Genomic DNA, 19,623 nt, shown 5'->3' with positions numbered 1-19,623 from the left:
TGCCAATGCAGGAGACATGGGTTCCATTCCTGGTTCAGGAAGATCCCCTGGAGAAGGGCATGGCGACCCACTCTGGTATTCTTGCCTGGAGAATCCCCTGAACAGAGGAGCCTGGTGGGCTGCAGTCGCAAAGAGTCAGACACGACTGAAGTGACTTAGCACACATGCACACACACGCAAGGTTCAGTGAGGTAGAGAGGGTGCAGCCCTAATCCAACAGCACTGGTATCCCTGTAAGAAGAGAAAGGCGATATAGAACCTTCTCTCTGCAGGCACGTGTGCAGAGGCAAGGCCGTGAAGACACAGCAAGAAGCCACCACCTGCAAGCCAAGGAGAGAGATCTCACCAGAAACCAGCACCTTAATCCCAGACGTCCATTTTCCTGAATTGTGAGAAAACTGATTCCTACTGTTTAAGTCACTCTTCTTATGGCAGCCCAAGGAGAGTAATACAATGCTCTGGAAAAAACTTGCTAGTAACTTGTACTAGCTAACCCTATCACAAAATGCACTGGTTATTTTTTTTTTTTAAACAATCAGTTCAGTTCAGTCACTCAGTCGTGTCCGACTCTTTGCGACCCCATGAATCACAGCACGCCAGGCCTCCCTGTGCATCACCAACTCCTGGAGTTCACTCAAACTCACATCCACTGAGTCGGTGATGCCATCCAGTCATCTCATCCTCTGTTGTCCTTTCTTCTCCTGCCCCCAATCCCTCCCAGCATCAGAGTCTTTTCCAATGAGTCAACTCTTCGCATGAGGTGGCCAAAGTACTGGAGTTTCAGCTTTAGCATCATTCCTTCCAAAGAACACCCAGGACTTATCTCCTTTAGAATGGACTGGTTGGATCTCCTTGCAGTCCAAGGGACTTCTCCAACACCACAGTTCAAAAGGATCAAATCTTCGGCACTCAGCTTTCTTCACAGTCCAAATCTCACATCCATACATGACCACGGGAGAAACCATAGCCTTGACTAGACGTGCCTTGGTGGCTTTCAAAGTTTTGGAGTGTGATCCATAATAATCTTAGTATGTGTGTGTGTGTGTGTGTGTATGTGAAGTGAAGTCGCTCAGTCGTGTCCAACTCTTTGCGACCCCATGGGCTGTAGCCTACCAGGCTCCTCTGTCCATGGGATTTTCCAGGAGTGGATTGCCATTTCCTTCTCCAGGGGATCTTCCCGACCCAGGGATCAAACCCGGGTCTCTCGCATTGTAGACAGATGCTTTACCCTCTGAGCCACCAGGGAAGTCATGTGTGTGTATACATGTGTTCGAAAGGCCCTTTTTTAGCTATGTTATCTAGCGTATTTTCTAGTTACAATTTGTTTTGTCCCCCTTAACATCTCAAGATTCTTAAAAGTATACTGAAGTTAAAATAACCATAATTCTCTCCCTCTCCATCCACCTTATTCTCTCTCTCCCTCTCCCCTTCGCGCCCCCGCCCCGCCACACACACACACAATAAGACAGAGGCAAATCAGTTGAGGTCCTATTCAAAGTACTTTTCACATGAGTTAAACTAGAATGTCAAGCATATTGTCCTGTTGATTTGTTTATAATAAAGTTTTTGGTTTTATGGTATAACTAAGATATAGATTAATATACACAGACTGAATATATGAATTACCAACTGAGAAATATTGTATCCAAGAAGGGAAATCTTGGATAACTTACACTCCTTCTAATTACTATAGGCACCTTGGGTATTAATAAGAAATTATAGGACATGAGTTTGGGTAAACTCCAGGAACTGGTGATGGACAGGGAGGCCTGGCATGCTGCAGTTCATGGGGTCACAAAGAGTCGGACATGACTGAGCGACTGAACTGAACTGAACTGATATGACTTGATGTGTTCAAAGAAAATACTTGTTTGTAGAGAGAAATTAATTTTATCATTTATTATCTAGTCCATTTCTTTTGGGTGTATGTTTAAAGAATCACAATTGCTGTATCAGTCAAAGATTTTGCAACTGATGTCTCTTGGTCTATGAACACCAGATAATGAAATGAAGGGATAATTAAAGGAAGACTGTGGATACTAAGTCTTATGAATTAGTAAAGTTGGCTAAGACCCAGAAGCAAAAAATACAGAATCCATAATAAAGCACTACTCTGTCACACTCAAACTAGTAGTACTTATGGACCTTTCAAAATAAATTAAAATGTAACTCCTAAACTCCTAAAAAATTTCAGAGTCAAGACAGAAATTTCAAACTTTCCAAAATCTCATGAGTCAAAAATTCTAATGGTCATTTCTGTATATACAGTTGCATCAAAAAGATAAAAGGATATCTTTTTGAAAAGCTGAAATCTGTACACAGGGTAATGTGTTCTAATGCAAACAGCTTTGAGGAATACATGTGTGTGTGTACATGTGCATGTGTACACACTTATACAGACCTAGGAGAAAAGAAAACAACTGAATACAATGAAAATTCAATATTATATATTACCTTCACTTTTTCATGCTACTGATATCTTGACACAAATATTTCCTGCTGTCTCTTTATGGAATAAAATTTACTTTGTGCCATTGAGGAAATCAAGAAAGAAAAGAAATAATGAAGAAAATGTTTTCAACTGCATCTTTTTTTCATTACAAATTACTCTCAGCACCAAGATATCATCTGACATGAGAGGTATTTAAAAGTTTTGGTTAAGTCAATGAATTGCTATATGATTGATAGCCTCCTGTAGCAAATGCACACCAAACATAAACATTAAAAATTTTAAGTAATGTGGAAATATTTTACAATATTTAAATGAATTAGTAAATATTTAATATTTTAAAAATCAATGTTAAAAAAAACATTAAAAGTAACCTTTCCTGAATTAATTAAATCATATTTTTACACACATTTTTATTTCTCACCTCTTCCTTTGTTTTTTTTGATATCACTCGGAGCCAGTCTCCAATCATACTCAGGACAGCAGCGAAGTAAGCAAGCCCTACAAGGATCCAAAACCACACGACAGGCTTATAGAAGTCTAGGTACTCAATATCTGATCCACCTGTGAGACAAAAACAAAGCAGAACAGAATGACTTCATATTATAGAAATAATCCACATAGATTCCTGCTGAAGTTATTAACCACGTGTTGGCCTTCAGAACACAGAAATCTTATCAGTTGATCCATGTTGTCTACTTCACAAGAATTCCTTATTTTCATGCCTGTAATCCTTGTCTATTTTTCAAGAACCATTCAAATTAATTCATTTTTAATTGAAGTGTAGTTGATGCTGAAGCTGAAACTCCAATACTTTGGCCACCTGATGTGAATAACTGACTCTTTGGAAAAGCCCTTGATGCTGGGAAAGATTGAAGGCGGGAGGAGAAAGGGACAACGGAGGGTAAGATAGTTGGCTGGCATCACCGACTCCATAGACATGAGTTTGAGCAAGCTCCAGGAGATGGTAATGGACAGGGAAGCCTGGCGTGCCGCAGTCCATGGGGTCAAAAAAGTTGGACATGACTGAGCAACTGAACTGACAGTTGATTTACAATATTATATTGGTTACAATATTATATTATATATAATAAGTTCTTAATAAGACCTTTCATTACTTCTTCAGGTAATAACAACTTTTCCTTGTTCCATGTTTCTTTTTGTTTATTATAATGAATCTCAACTAGTCTAGCACTTAATTATTATGTGTATCAGTTTCTCCTTCCACCGCTCTTGCAATAGGGAACAGAGTTGACACTTTTTTTTAGCATGCATTTAGCTTAGTATTTTTATCCTATTTCCCATCAATTCGTGCTAACCAATCAGTACATGCAAACCAATCAATTCAAAGACAACCAGGACAGAAATTAGTTCTGATTTTAAAATCATCAATACAATGGATTGATAACAAATGCCAGTGACAATATTTTGGCGGGTCTAATTTGAATAAGTAGCAATTTTCAGATGATACTGCCATTCATTATTATCTGAAGTTTCAAGGGAATTCCCATGTTTGTCATAAATTTAAATCCCTCACTCTCAAGAAAAAAAAATTGGCAATGGAGTTCTTCTGCTTCAATCTTTGTTACTTTTCCATTTATTTGGTGCAATAATTGCACCTATGAGAATCTGAATACGTTTCAATGTATCCCAAGTTCAGCACATATTAATAGGGCTCTTATTAAATTTCAAACTTAATAATGTTTAAAACTTAATGTTTCAAAACAGTTATACTTTTCACAGGAGAGGGAAGCAGTCTCTCTCTTGAGAAATTAATAATTTAGACGAGAAAGCCTCACACAGACAACTGATCACAATGTGACATATCAAAGGATGGCAAAAAAGAATTAAAAAGGACTGTGACAGGACACAGAAGAAATTATTTTTACTTCTGGAAGGGCGAAGATGAGAAGACAGAAGGTGAGTCAAACAATGAGGATCAAAACAGAAAAAAACTTAGTGTGAAAACATTTGATATAGCCAAAGGACTAGGATTTCCCCTGTGGTTCAGAGGTTTAGAACCCGCATTCCAATGCAGAGGACATAGGTCCAATCCCTGGTTGGGGACTTGAGATCCCACATGCCGCGGGGTCCCTAAGCCCACATGCCTCAACAGAGAAGTGAGCCTGGTGCAGCTACTGAGCACTCATGCTCCAGAGCTTGTGATGGAGCAACAAGAGAAGCCCACGTGTGGCAACTCAAGGAAGCCCTTACACAGCAACAAAGACTCAGTACAGACCCCAAAGGTGCTGCTAGTATCAGCTAAAGCTACATTTGGAAGGCCATCAAGAGAATAGACAGGTAGAAGAGAGGAATCTAGGGAAAAAAAAAAAAAAAAAAGCACTGCTTTGCTCTTAAAGCACTGGGGAGTAGGTAAAGGTTTTTAGGCAGATTGGTGTTTGACTTACATGTGCATAAAGATCTAGGGGCAGAGAGGGAAGGTTTGACAGGGAAGCCCGGTGAGAAACTTTGTTCTGGGCTAGCTAAGGAAAGACTGAGGCAGAGTCAGACTCTGATGGAAAGAAAAGACATTGGAGGCAGAATCGTCAGGGACTGATGACTACTTAGTTGGTGTGGTAAGTGAAAGGAAGGGCTCCAGGATGAACGGAGACCATAGACCCTCATTGGGTGGATGGTACCAGCAATTCAAGAGGAAACACAGGAGAAGGAACAGGGATAATAAAAGGAAAAGTCATTCAAACTGGGGCAAAATGATCTTGAAGTGCTTGAGGTGCCAACAGGCAAGACAAGCAGCAGGATCCTCAAATACAAATCTAACACTTAACAGGGCAGAGCTTCCCTGGTGGCTCAGACAGTTAAGAATCTGCCTGCCAAGCAGGAGACACTGGTTCGATCCCTGGGTCAGGGAAGGTCCCCTGGAGAAGGGAACGGCCACCCACTCTAGTATCCTTGCCTGGAGAATCCCATGGACTGAGGAGCCTGGTGGGTTACACCCCATGGGGTCACAAAGAGCAACTTAGTGCACACACAACAGGGAAGACCAGGCAATGATTTTAGAATCAAAAGCGTAGAGACTGGGGATGTTTAAACAGGGGTTGTGGACATAATTAAAAAACTCAACCTTTATATTCAGAAGAAAAGCTAATAAACAGCCACTATACATTAAAAATCAAATATAAAAATTTGATATAACATACTCTCTATAACTTAGACTGTGAGTTACCCACAATGACATTTTCAAATATTAAAGGGTCAGAGTAAAAAGAGAACTTTTTTCCATCAGGCAAATAATAGGAACAGATAAAAGTTCAGCCTTTGTTGGGGACAAAGAAAAAAATTCAAGGTTCAGTTTATAAAGTCAGTAATATTTACCTTCAAAATATTGTAAAAATTTACCTTGTGCAACATTTTTAAAAATATCATTTCTGGGAAGGACTATAAAGGCTAAATGCATTTTGGGATGGTTAAGACTTGGCCCACGGGGGATGCAGGGCTACAGATTCACAGAAGCGACTTAGGAAATGTGTGTGGAAATCTGTTACATGATAGGCTCACTAGTGAATTCCATTTTTTAAATGTTTCCATTTCAAAGAAACCAAAATGACATTTTTTTCCCCAAGTACTTTCTCTTTCAAAACCAGAATGTCCTCATCCAAATAGTTGTGACTCACTTAACACATAAGTTCACCAAAATGTTGATTTTAGAAGTTAGTTCATGCTCAAGATGACTTTTTATAAGTTTTCTTTCTTATAAACAGGATGTCACAGTTTGAAAAGAGTAAATTAACTTAATCACTAAAAGGTCTATATTTGGGTAAAATGTTCATCCCACAAGCTTTAGTGGATTCTAAGCCGGGGGTAGTGTGGGCTGGGGGATGTTTTTTCACTCTTAATTGCTACTCTTAAGATGAAATACTGGCAGTCAAGTGATCCAGGGAGAGCTAATGTATATACAAGTATTATCCAATACTCACAAAACCTTTTCACTTTCTGATATCTAAGATTTATGAATTAACTTCCACAGTATTCAATCTATTGGATTCAAGAATCTTAGCCAAATCTTAAAAATCTATAATCAAGATAACTTGCTGAAAAAGTTATTTTTTTTAATTAGGAAATATTTTTAAAATGTAATTATAAGCATTAATTTTAGTCCAGCACATTCAAGAAATCTGAACATGGGTCTCTTGCTAGCTAGTGGGAACCTAGTGCATAGTGCAGGGAGCTCAGCTTAGTGACCTAAATGGGACGGGAGAGGGGAGGACAGAGAGAGAGGGGATATACGTATACATGTAGCTGACTGACGTTACTGTACAGCAGAAACTAGCACATTGTAAAGCAACTCTAACCCTCCCTCCCAAAAAAAACCACCTAGGGTAGTCTCTCTGTCCTGGCATAGTCCCTGCTTATTTGGCCCCTACTCCCGTCTCCATTCCACCACTCCATTGTTTTTTTTCTTTCTTGCCCAGACTCCTGAGACATGGCCCGTGGGCTGCTACAACCCACTCTTCCCTCTTCATCTGGCACCTCACTGCCATTTTCTTTGTTGCCACTCAAAATATGCACACAAGTCCTTTCCATTTTAAGAGCTTTCTGGCTAATCATTACAGGAGAGCAGACCAATGGTAATAAAAATAGCGAAGAGGGGTGGAGGTACCAAGCTTTTAGGAATCTTATAAACTTTTTAAAATAGTTAAAATAAGCCTCTTTCTGACTCTTACATGATGGCCTCTTTTAGATGGCGCCATTTTTGTCTGGAATTATTCTCCTTGCCACTTCAATAAGGAAATCACCAGAGCCTAATAAAGCTCCTCAAGCCCAGGAAAGTTTCAATTTCAGTCTGGCATTATTCCTAGGAGCCCATTCTCTCCTAAGATGAGCTTCCCAAACATTGTCCCACAACAATCCCTTTCTTACCTGGTTCCAGCATTAACGAAGCCCTTTCCTATCTGGTACCAAAGAGTTGTTGGTTGAGGTTCTTATTTTGGCCTTGTAGTCCTAGATAACCCAGTCCTAGCTAATACGCTCACTGCGGCTGATTTACAAAATATTCAAACTCTGATGGAGAGAGGGGAGTGAGTGCTAAGACTTACTGATGGTCTACCTCAATGAAGTCATGCCGTACTAAAGCCCTGAGTAGGAAGGTATTATGGGGCATTGTATTTCCACTCCTCATGAAAGTGAAAGTGTTAGTTGCTCATTTGTGTCCAGGTCTTTGCAAGTCCATGGACTGTAGCCCATGATTCTTCTGTCCATGGAATTCTCCAGGCAAGACTACTGGAGTGGGAAGCCACTTCCTCCTCCAGGGGAATCCTCCAGACCCAGGGACTGAACCTGGATCTCCTTCATTGCAGGCAGATTCTTTACTGTCTGAGTCACTGGGGAAGCCCTTCCTACTCCTATTTCAAGTGCCATAATTCTCACAGTCTGTTCAGAACTCAAGGATGGAAGATCTGTATTGGGTTCCTAAAATCCTAATAGTAAGTATCCCCATTTTCCAACAGACAAGCCATACTCTTAGGGTAGGTATAAGAACAGTTGTCAGGTCACACAGCAAAGGGGACAGCAGAGCTAGAATCACACTCAGGCTTGTCTGGCTTCAGAACATAGGCTCCTGTCATTGAACCAGGGTGTCTATTGTCACCTGTGATCTGTTACTGTCCTTCCCATCATTCCCATTCAGTTACTGTCCTTCCCATTTTCCCACCTTCTTTTCTTTCATCCATACGTATGGCAGACACTTAGCTAGGGCTGGAGATGCTATGTGAAACAAGGTGCTTCTTTTTCCCTCAAGGTTCTTACCTAGAAACCAGGTGGGTCTGAGGTCACCACCGTTTTACTAGGAGCTTCTTGTCTTATGTCCCCATTCCAACAGTTTCCTTTTGGAATGTCCTGTTCTGCTCTACGACACTTGAATGTACATTGCCCCCTCTCCCTTAAATTTAATTTTCTTTCTTTGGATGATGCTGAATCATAGAATATTTATAAATAAGGATTTAAAGAATGATTTAGCCATTATGGATCAAACTCCATGTTTCTCCTCAGCTTTTCTAAAATAAAATATATATTATAGAATATAGATAAAATATACAACTTTGTTTTAAAGAAAATAAAGGTCATGTTTTACATGGGTCTGTATTTTAATATAGATATCAAATATGGATTTCAGTATTTTTGGTACATTTGACTTTCTTTTTATTCATGAAAGCTGCATGGTAGTCCACTCCAGTACTCTTGCCTGGAGACCCCCACAGACAGAGGAGCCTGGCGGGTTATAGTCTATGGGGTCGCAAAGAGTTGGACATGACTGAAGTGACTTAGCATAACACACATGCATGCTGTCTCTTAATACGAAGGGGCAAAAACTTACTTTCTGCTTTAGTATATTTTTCTTTTTTATAGTAAAGCAATTTAGTTTAATAAAGTCTTTTCTTAATGCAGCAAGAATTAAGAGGCTCTTTCAATAATGCTGTAAATTATGTTTTCTTTTTTACAAATGAAAATATGACTTCAGTATTAAACAACAGCTCACCCACTATATCAAACTTTCCCTATGCTATCAAGTTAAAAAAAAAACACAAGACCAGAAAAGGTAACTAAATCTCTCCAGCATTTGAACCTATATATGGGGATTCTCAATTTCAGCACTCAAGAAGTTGTCCATTTCCTGGTAGGTACTTGGTCTAAGACAAGAGAAACTCCCATCAGAAAAACAGCAGTCTCATGATTATAAAGAAAGACAAATCAACACACTGTCTTACTCACCTTTATAACGATGGAAATCTATAGGATATAGGATGTACATTATTGTTACATCTACAAATTATCTTTAAGTCTATATATTAATATACAGTAATTTGCAGTCTTTTTCCTTAAACTTAGTACAATTTACTGCCTAACTCACTGAGAATTAACTGTCAATCATTAAAGGTCTTCCTTGTCATTTTCTCCCACGTGTTCTAAAATTCTTCTATATATCCATTTTGAATCCTAGAAGTTAAATAACTCCTTGGTTTGCCCACAGTCCTTAACTTCTGAACTGTTGGGTCTAATCCCATTTAGTTAATTACACACGTAGCTCTCAGTTTTCTGATGAGTTGAGTTCTCTGAGAGTCACCAGCTGATTCAGGGGGTGACCAGATGTCTTGCAGAATTTTTCCATTTTAACACACAGAACTATCAAGAAGAGAAAATGATTTCCTATTGAATTGTTATTCCTGGATTTCAAACATTATGTCCCATAGGAACAAGACTAGTGCAATCATTACCGCTAAGTGCTAAGCACAGTTATCTAATATACAATACATGCTCACTAAACATCAGAATGGATGCACATGTGACTGATGGCTATAAGGCATCTCCCTAACAGTCATGTAAGCCCTCTCTTTTCAATCAGAGAAATTTTTCAGAGCCATTGTGGTGGTGCTGAAGAACTGACTGTTCTTCAGCTGACCTCACTTCTGATCAGATATTTTCCTTGTCATTTGCTAAATTCCTGGCAAATCTCTGCTCAGTGATCAACCCAGTAACAGCAATTTTTAATACCTGGCCTTTGAATAGTTGCAAAACTTTTAGACCACATCAGCAACTGTTTTCTCGAAGTTGTCTATTAGGACAAACTGTTTGGAACAAAAGATGCTTGTCATGGTTTTTCAATGGAGATTTAGATGTTTTCATGAAAAAATCATCTTCCATTAAGCAAGCTCTGAGCACTCTACTAAATGAGTCATGTTTTTGGTTATAAGAGAAAGCAATGGCTTGGTTACAAAAAACTGCATTTCCAATGACGACTTTGAAAACATAATTCCAAGAAAACTTAACATGAGATAAACAAATATGTTTTTTTTCCCAAGTCAAAAAATATGAAGACAAAAGATTCAAAAACTGTGAAAATCTATAAAGTTTTGAAAGGGTAAATCCCCTGGAAGGCCAGTTTATCTGCTTTAATTTCCCAATTTTTTTTTTTTTTCTATTTAGAGAAGCATATGGCGTTAAGCCTAAAGCCTGATTAACCCAGTAAGTACTCAAAACTACATGTGAGACAAAAAAAGTTTCATTATTCAACTAAATATACTAAATTTCACTGATCAAAATTCCAAGAATATATATTTGGATGGCAAAGTAAATTTATGCTCAGAACAAAAATGTGTTTTCATAATATCAACCATAAGGGTTTCTTAGAATACATCTAAACTTTTGGTTAAAATTTTTGGTTTTTATTAGAAAAGTAGCTAATGTGAGGACATTGCTTTGTGAAATTATGTATTGGTATCTGGCTTTTACTCAATCATATTATCTCTCATGAACTAACCTGGCTTAAAAAAGAGTGTTGCTGAAGACTTCTGGCACGGCGGGCTACAGTCCATGGGGTTGCAAAAGAATCAGACAAGGCTTAAGAGACTACACAAGGACAAAAAGACTTCTTTGGGCAATGTTTATCAGTTCATAGAAATGCACTTCTTGGTTTCCATGACTTACTCTGGTCCTAAGAGTACATATTAAAGAGGACACTAACCTTGAAAAATAATGTTAAATTATGTTAAGTTAGGTAATTATTTGACTTCACTTCTGAAGAATCATCAACTAATTTTTTACTGATATATAACTGACGTACATTTCATTAGTTTAAGGTATATAATATAGTGGTTCAACATTTATATATACAGATATATATATAAATGAGATGATCATGACAATAGGTCTAGTTACTGTCACTAAAGTTACTACAATATTAGTTAATATACTCCCTATTCTGTAACTTATTTATTGTATTATTTATTTTATAACTGGAGGTTTGTGCCTCTTAATCAGCTTCACCTATTTTGCCCATCCCCCAACCCATAGTGATTTTTTAAAATGATGGATTCAGACAACAAGTTTTAGAAGCAAGCCTAAATAAGTAGAGCTCAATCTTTCACACATTTCTAGATAATTAATATAACTTCTTAGATTTTAATGAGATCTAACTCTCAGCCTATAAGGCAAGCATGATTTAATCATTTATCAGTTCAGACTTCTCATCAAATGAGAAATAACATGACAAAAGTTAAGAAATAAAACATAGGAAACCAAGAGTAAGCTGTCAAATATAATTTTTACCAGTCTTCCCTGGTGGTTTAGACAGTAAAGAATCTGCCTGCAATATAGGAGACCTGGGTTTGATCCCTGGATCAGGAAGATTTCCCTGGAGAAGGAAATGGAAACCCACTCCAATATTCTTGCCTGGAGAATTCCAAGGACAGAGGAGCCTGCCGCAAAGAGTCAGACACGACTGAGTGAGTAACACTTAACTTACCTCTACAAATTTGACTACAAATTATTATAGAAATTGTTAAAATCAAGTAAATGATACTTTGCTAAATAATGTACTTTCTCTTTTTATCTTTTAGGAAGAGTCGCTCTGTGAACTACAGGTAGCGACAGAGGGTCTGTTTATTCATATGTATAATAAAAGTGCTGCAATGGCCTGTGGCTCCCAGGTCTTTTTTAGCTCTAGAATATTGAGCATTAGTAAAAGAACAAAAAAGGCCATCAGGAAGGAGTAAACACAAATTACTAAGGCAACCAATCAGCCAGTAAGACACATTCTTCCATAAATATAAATGTAAGATTGACATTTGCTGGGGGAGTTCTTCCTGAAGAAAAACCATTAAATGTTGTATTCTTATGTTCAGTCAATACACAGAGAAAGTTGACCTCTGAAACATATTAGTCTTTACTAGTAGTTGCTAAATGCTTCTGATACAGTATAGCCAACAGGGAAAAGGATTGGTGGGTGCAAACGTAAATTTAAATTTATTTATGAATTAGAAATATATAATGCCCTAATAGATTATATCATGAACATTATGACATACACAAAATGAAAAGTAAGCAGCCATAAAAAGGAAAGGAATTGTGCCATTTGCAGAGAGGCAGACAGACATGGATATTAATATGAAATTATGTAGAATCTAGAAAAATGGTGTAGATGATCTTATTAGCAAGGAAGAAATAGACACTGATGTAGAGAACAAATACATGGACACAAAGTGGGGAAAGGAGGGAGTGGGATGAATTGGGAGACTGGGATTGACATATACACAGTAGTCTAAAACAGACAAGTAATGAGAACAGACTGTAGAGTACAGGGAATTCTACTCCTGCACTGTGGTGCCCTAACTGGGAAGGAAATACAGGGAAGAGGGGATAGATGTACACCTATGGCTGCTTCACTTTGCTGTACAGCAGAAACTACCACAACATCGCAAAGCAGCTATCTTTGTATAGCATTAGTCACTCAGTTGTGTCCAACTCTTTGCGATCCCATAGACTGTAGCCCGCCAGGCTCCTCTGTCCATGCAATTCTCCAGGCAAGAATACTGACATGGGTAGCCATTCCCTTCATCAGGGGATCTTCCTGACCCAGGGATCAAACTCAATCTCCTGCATTGCAGGCAGATTTTTTTTTTTTACCATCTGAGCAACCAGGGAAGTCCAAAGGTAGTTATACTACAAATTAAAAAAAAAAAGAATCATAGGACCATAGCAACATAATAGATCTAAAGCCAAAAAATAAAATAAAAAGTAAGAAATGACATTTAAAAATACAAAGCAACAGGGGTTGACCTGTTTTCTTCTCATGGCAAAATGTCCAGCTGCATGTATTTTCATGCTCACTCCCTGAGGATGAGCATTCTTTGTCTGAACTACCACATCACATCATCTCTTGCTGCTTTTGAGATGCTTCTAATATTTACACCAATGTTACAACCTGTATCCTAAACATTTAGATATCACATTCCAAAATTTACTCCTTTTACTTTAATAACACCATGGTTTGAAGTGTATGTTTTTAAACTTGTCTTCAAAGAAGTCCAGTACAAAAATATAATTGAATTCTAATCCCATTTGGAGTAGCACTTGCAGACTTGAGAAAGGCATCAGACAGTGGGTGTCTATTAAGAGAAGTACATCTCTGTTTTCTTTGGAGATTTATAGCCTAATAGAAAGATGAGACGGTTCAAGTTTGAGCAATGGTGCTTGCTTTTTCCTGGCAAAAATATCAAAATTAAGTGAGAATCCTATCTGTAGAGACATCTAACAGCAAGAGGAAAGGCTCTAAAAAGTAAATAACTGATGTTTCCCAGATGGGGTTGCCGCTTTAACTTAGTGGCTAATTTTACTTGTCACAAGGTACCCAGAAGGAAAGACTATTTTTATGTATTCTACTTAACTATAGCAGTTATTTTCCAAGATGCTTTAAAAAACTCACATTTTTTTCCCCAAAGACTCTTGCAAAGGGCACACATTTCCTAGGCAGCTTTTGCCACATCTTTCCCCGTGTCCACCATTTCAATCCAAAAATGCTCCCCGGGCACACAGATCTAGGGTGTAGAGACTACAGGACTAGGAATAGGTTCTACAGTTTCACAAAGACCAAAACAGGTACAAAATACGTAAATTAAGGAGACAGAGATTAGTCAACAAAAGTAGTGTCCATTCTGCTTCTCTAATTTTCTCAGCATTTGTCACTTCAAACACATTAAATTCCTTTGCAAGTTGTTTGCAAAGCGTATTTCTACCACATTCCAGAGGAATAGTGAAATTAAAATAATGGGCTTAAAGAGGGATATAATAAAATAAAACCTTAGTAATAATAACAATGTTTCTTAGACTATAACTAATGCCATGCAAATATTCTGTTCCCCTGTTCCCCTCCAATACTGTGACCATGACTCTGTATTCAGGGTTCCCACTGATATACAAGATGTTTTCAGATAGCTGAGAGAGGCTACTAAAAGACTAACACAACACAATCCAGCCAGTTTCAGAGCGTTGGTCTCCTAAGGGAAATTAAAAACTAACTTTTTTCATCTTCTACAAAACCATAAAGTAAAAATATTTGTTCGTCTTTTTTTTTTTAAGCTGGTTTATACTGTGGTCACAAATATAACACTGTTTTAGGATTCCACCCACATTTTTATTTATAATTTTTGGTTTTTTTTACAGAGTCTCAGACTATGAGGTTCATGCTGGACTGACACTTATTTAAAATCACATGTGCACCATATTGTATCATTGAAATTTGCTAAGATAAAAGAACTTAAAAGTTCTCCCTAAAACAAATAAATAAATGAGATGTGCATGCTTAGCTGCTTAGTCGTGAAGGACTCTTTGTAATCCTTAGCACTATGGGGAAGGCTCCTCTATCCATGGGATTCTCCAGGCAAGAATACTGGAGTGGGTTGCTATTTCCTTTTCCAAGGGATCTTCATGACCCAGGGACTGAATCTGCATCTCCTGTGTCTCCTGCACTCAGACAGATTCTTTACCTGCTGACCCACTGGGGAAGCCTAGAGTGAGGTGAGGAATGTATTAATCAATTGGATTCTTTCACAATGTATAATATATGTATATGAAAACACCACGACGTGCACTTTAAATATCTTACGATTTTATCGGTCAATTGTACCTCAATAAAGCTGAAAAATAAATACATTAATAAATAGACACAACTATGTATTACCATAAAACATCAAAAATTAAATAGGATACAATAACGTGCAATACAGGGCTGTTGGCTTGAAAATGGAAGACTTGTCACCTAATACCTATATATTCCACAGGTACTATAAGACCTCTGATTAATTACACATAATTTAATTATAATTAAATATAATCACTAATTATATTTACAGAATAGTACAATAGCCTGGGCTTCCCAGGTTGCACTAGCGGTAAAGAATCTGCCCGCCAAAACAGGAGACGCAAGAGACATGAGTTTGATCCCTGGATTGGGAAGATGCCCTGGAGGAGGGCATGGCAACCGACTCCAGTATTCTTGCCTGGAGAATCCCATGGACAGAGGAGCCTGGTGGGCTACAGTCTACTGGGTCTCAAAGAGTTGGACACGACTGAAGTGACAGCACTCACGTGCAATAGCCTAAGATTAACATAGCACAAGTATAATTGTTTTTTTTAATTGGGGTACAATTGCTTTACAATGTTGTATTAAATTATGCTATACAATGAAGTGAACCAGCTACACACACACACACACACACACACACACACATACACACACACACACACACCCTTCCTCTTGGACCTCCCTCCTACCCCCTCCCCATCCCATCCCATTCCACTCATCTAGGTCAACAGACAGCACAGAGCTGAGCCCCCTGTGCTATATAGCAGCTTCCCACTAGCTATCTATTTTGCACATGGCACTGCACACACGTCAATTTCAATCTCCCAATTCATCCCACACCACCCTCTGTGTCCACACACCCATTCCCTACGTCTGCATCTCTTTTCTTGCCTTGCAAATAGGTTCATCTGTACCATTTTTCTATATTCCACATATATGCATTAATATACGATATTTGTTTTGCTTGTTCTGATTTAACTTCACTCTGCCTGACATCCCTACATCTCACTTTCTGCTACATTAAAGCTCTTTCCATTTCTACTTAAGCTAACTATATCTATGATGTTAATGAAAGGTAGAAAAATGGTTATTTTAGGACAAAAGCTTGTTGTCCAATATAGAGCTACAAATGTCTGAGATTCTCCTCTCTGCTGCTGCTGCTGCTGTCACTTCAGTCATGTCCGACTCTGTGCGACCCCATGGACGGCAGCCCACCAGGCTCTGCCATCCCTGGGATTCTCCAGGCAAGAACACTGGAGTGGGTTGCCATTTCCTTCTCCAATGCATGAAGGTGAAAAATAAAAGTGAAGTCTCTCAGTCGTGTCCGACTCTTAGCGACCCCATGGACTGCAGCCTACCAGGCTCCTCCGTCCATGGGATTTTCCAGGCAAGAGTGCTGGAGTGGGATGCCATTACCTTCTCCCATTCTCCTCTCAACATTTTGCTAATTAGAAAACAAAAACATCTCCACCCTTTCCCATCCAGCACAGAGATGTGAATGTACTGGTTTTGACCAAAAGCAAATCTTTGCTTGTAGAAACATCCCCATCTTCAAAGATATTATACATTCCCCAGAAAGAAGGGTTTTGCCAAGTTAAACTGTAATTAACAAATAATAAAAACAGATGCCTTCTCTGAAATTTTTATAAAGCTACACAACATATTTTCTTTTCAGATAATATTTAAGTAAGAAGTTTGAGTCAAAAAGAAGAAGAGTAAACAACTCGAAAGCATAAAACCCTCCTAAAATTAAATTAGGCTACTTAGTTTATCCTGGGAAGTTTACTAGCACATTCCTACCATAATGGTTATGAGCATGTTTTTCTAACACTTCAAGCTTATTTTTTTAAAGAAAAACTTAGATTTTTTAGGAGCTGGTCAAAATGATGCATGACAGAGAATTACTACATTACTTTTATGACCATTACTACAATTTATTTAATACTGGAGTTAGAACAATAATGTGTGTGTGTGCTCAGCCGTGTCTGACTCTTTGTGACTCCATAGACCATAGCCCACCAGGCTCCTCTGTCCATGGTATTCTCCAGGCAAGAATACTGGAGTGGGTTGCCATTTCCTCCTCCAGAGGATCTTCCCAACCCAGGGATCAAACCCGCATATCCCAAGTCTCCTACACTGGTAGGTGGATTCTTCACCGCTGAGCACTGCGGCAGCCCCTGAACAGTAACAATAATGAGATAATGTAATAGGAAAAGAGAGATGAAACAATATAAGATCTAAGAGATAAAACAATAAAGCAAACAGCAACAGAAATAACATACATAGAAAAAGGAAACATGTCTTAAAATCATGAATTTTAAAATATGGATAAACTGCTAAAAAGATTAAAAACACTGATATTAGAACTGAAAATTAGAGGAGATAAATATCTTAGAGAAAAGAAGGTTTTAAGTAGCTCAGCACATCTTCCAAAGTTTGAAGTGTTTCTAAAACTAAAATATGAGAGTGACATTACCAGGATGGTGACTAGCTTGTTCCTGGCTTCGCTCCCTCCTCACAAGGAGAGAAACTAAAAACTATTCAAGGACAAGACACCACCGAGAGAATCCTAGGACATGGGAGTGGGGCTGAAGCACCCTGGGACCCCACACACCCAGGCAGAGTGCATTAGAAGAATGGATGTTAGCGGAACCGACTGTGGTGATCACTTCATTGCATGATCTATGTAAATCAAACCATCCTGCTGTTACCGCTTGGACATACCCAGTGATGTATGTCAATTATTTCTCAAGAAAGCTGGGAGGAAAACCTAAGATATGGAAAGGCCTAGTAAAAAGAGCAAAGATAATTTAAACTTGAATTCTTGTACCACTAAAAAAATAAATAAGAGGCAGATAAGTGGTTTCTGAAATTAGAGTGGTACTATAACACTCTGAGCAGACAGTAATTTAAATTTCTTTTATAGAATGAAAAATAAATATTCAACTGTACCCTTTTGCAGACCTTCACTGTCAGGGAATGATCTTTTTTTTTTTTTGGCTCTGTCACTGTTATGGATGAAACTCTGTTTTCAAAAAACACGTGTTGAAGTCCCAACCTTGGCACTTTGAAACATGAGCTTATTTGGAAATAAGGCCCTTGGCAGATACAATTAGCTATGATGAATTCATACTGGAGTAGAGCGGGTTTTTAATCCGATGTGACTGGTGTCTTTATAAGAAGAGGGAAATTTGGTCACAGCAACGGGGGCACAGGGAGAACATGATACAAAGACGAGAGCAGAGATGAAGAGACGCCCTACACCCGAGGACCAGCAGGGACTGATGCTCTCCGCCTCCAGAAGCTGGAGAAAGGAAGGGAGGATTCTACCAGTCCCAGAGCGACTCTGCCCCTGCTGGCACTCTGATTTTGAACTTCTACAAGAGAATGAATGTCTTTTGTTTAAAGGCACCCAGTTTGTGGTACTTTCTTATGACAGCCCTGGGAAATGGAGGCAGTCACTGTGCTGTCCGTAAACCCAAGAGAAAAAGTTTAACTAAAGCAGAAGGGTTAGGAGAGCAGTGTATCTCCAAAATCTTACCTGCGACGTAGTCGCCAAAGCCAATGGTGGTCAAGGTGATAACCACAAAATAAATGGCGTCCAGGGCACTCCAGCCTTCTATGTGCTTGAATATGATCGCAGGCAGAGCGACGAAGAGCACGCAGCCAAACAGAATAAAGATGATTGTGGAGATGATTCGTATCTTGGTTTGACTAACATTCCACTTCTAGGGATGAGAGAGTGAGAGAGAGGTTGGGGGGAGACAGATACTGAGAGAGAGAAATTGACTGAGATCGATGATTGATGGACCTGCAAAGTTAACCTATATATACTGTTTAAATTATTTTTTATTGGCGTGTAGTTGCGTTACAACGTTATGTTAGTTTTTACTGTAGAACAAAGTGAATCAGCTATATATATATACATACACACACATGTGTGCACACACACAGACACACATACACACACACATACCGCTTGTTTTTTGGATTTCCTTCACATTTAGGTCATCACAGAGCTCTGAGGAGAGTTCCCAGAGCCATACGGTAGGTTCTCATTAGATATCTATTTTATGTATATAACCTATACGCACTGTTAACAGCAAATTAGCAAATGAGAATGGTATTCTATTCTTTTATAATTAATTTTCAATTATCTTTATGTAAATACATTAGGTATAATATGAATAACTGAAAATAACCAATGCTAATAATGATGCTACTTTACTTTTATATAGCTTTGCAACAGGCAAAATAGTTTCTAAAGTACAAAACATTTGCTCAGAGAACAAAATTTCCGATTTACATCATTCTTTGTTTACCTGAACTACTTTTGAAATATTTCTATTCTACAAGCAAACAACTGATTTCGGGCCAAACACAACCTAGAAATACATGAAAATTGAGAAAACTGAAGCATAAATTAAATATCCACTGTTGATAATTGATAAAATCATTAATTTCATGGAGACTTTTCCCCTCTCCCACCACATTTTCCTATCGTTGTTCAACTGATTAAAGCGAAATACTAGCAGACTTAAAGTCCACAGTTGATTCCCATGTGAACTAGACAAACCATCTCCCTGTTCTACGACCTTAAGCGGTACAACGAAATACACAAGACATGATACATAGACAATGAGAAGTCTTCAACACCTCTAAGCTAGAGCTGCCCTCAGAGGACCCACACTGTCTCACCTCTAAATTTAATATGAAACATGTGCATGCATGCATGCATGGCAGGTCGCTTCAGTCGTGTCTGACTCTTTGCAATCCTATGGACTGTAGCCCGCCAGGCTGC

General features: G+C 38.5%; 1 protein-coding gene across 7 annotated transcripts in view; it reads right to left on the bottom strand.

Annotated features, from left to right (window-relative positions):
- Positions 1-19,623, bottom strand: part of KCNK2 (potassium two pore domain channel subfamily K member 2) — a 221,164-nt gene that overhangs the window by 43,228 nt on the left and 158,313 nt on the right. For all 7 annotated transcript variants that reach the window (XM_086342392.1, XM_086342393.1, XM_086342394.1 and 4 more), the window contains 2 exons: positions 18,364-18,550; positions 2,874-3,013 (listed from right to left, as the gene is read on the bottom strand). In XM_086342392.1, coding sequence (XP_086198518.1) covers positions 2,874-3,013; positions 18,364-18,550 — 327 coding nt within the window. The remainder of the gene's footprint in view (positions 1-2,873; positions 3,014-18,363; positions 18,551-19,623) is intronic.

Source organism: Bos grunniens, chromosome 16 (genome assembly GCF_055505025.1).
Source record: "Bos grunniens cultivar Pamir isolate PY7600 chromosome 16, Bosgru_T2T1.0, whole genome shotgun sequence".
NCBI lineage: Eukaryota > Metazoa > Chordata > Mammalia > Artiodactyla > Bovidae > Bos > Bos grunniens.
This window is presented reverse-complemented; position numbering and strand designations above follow the sequence as displayed.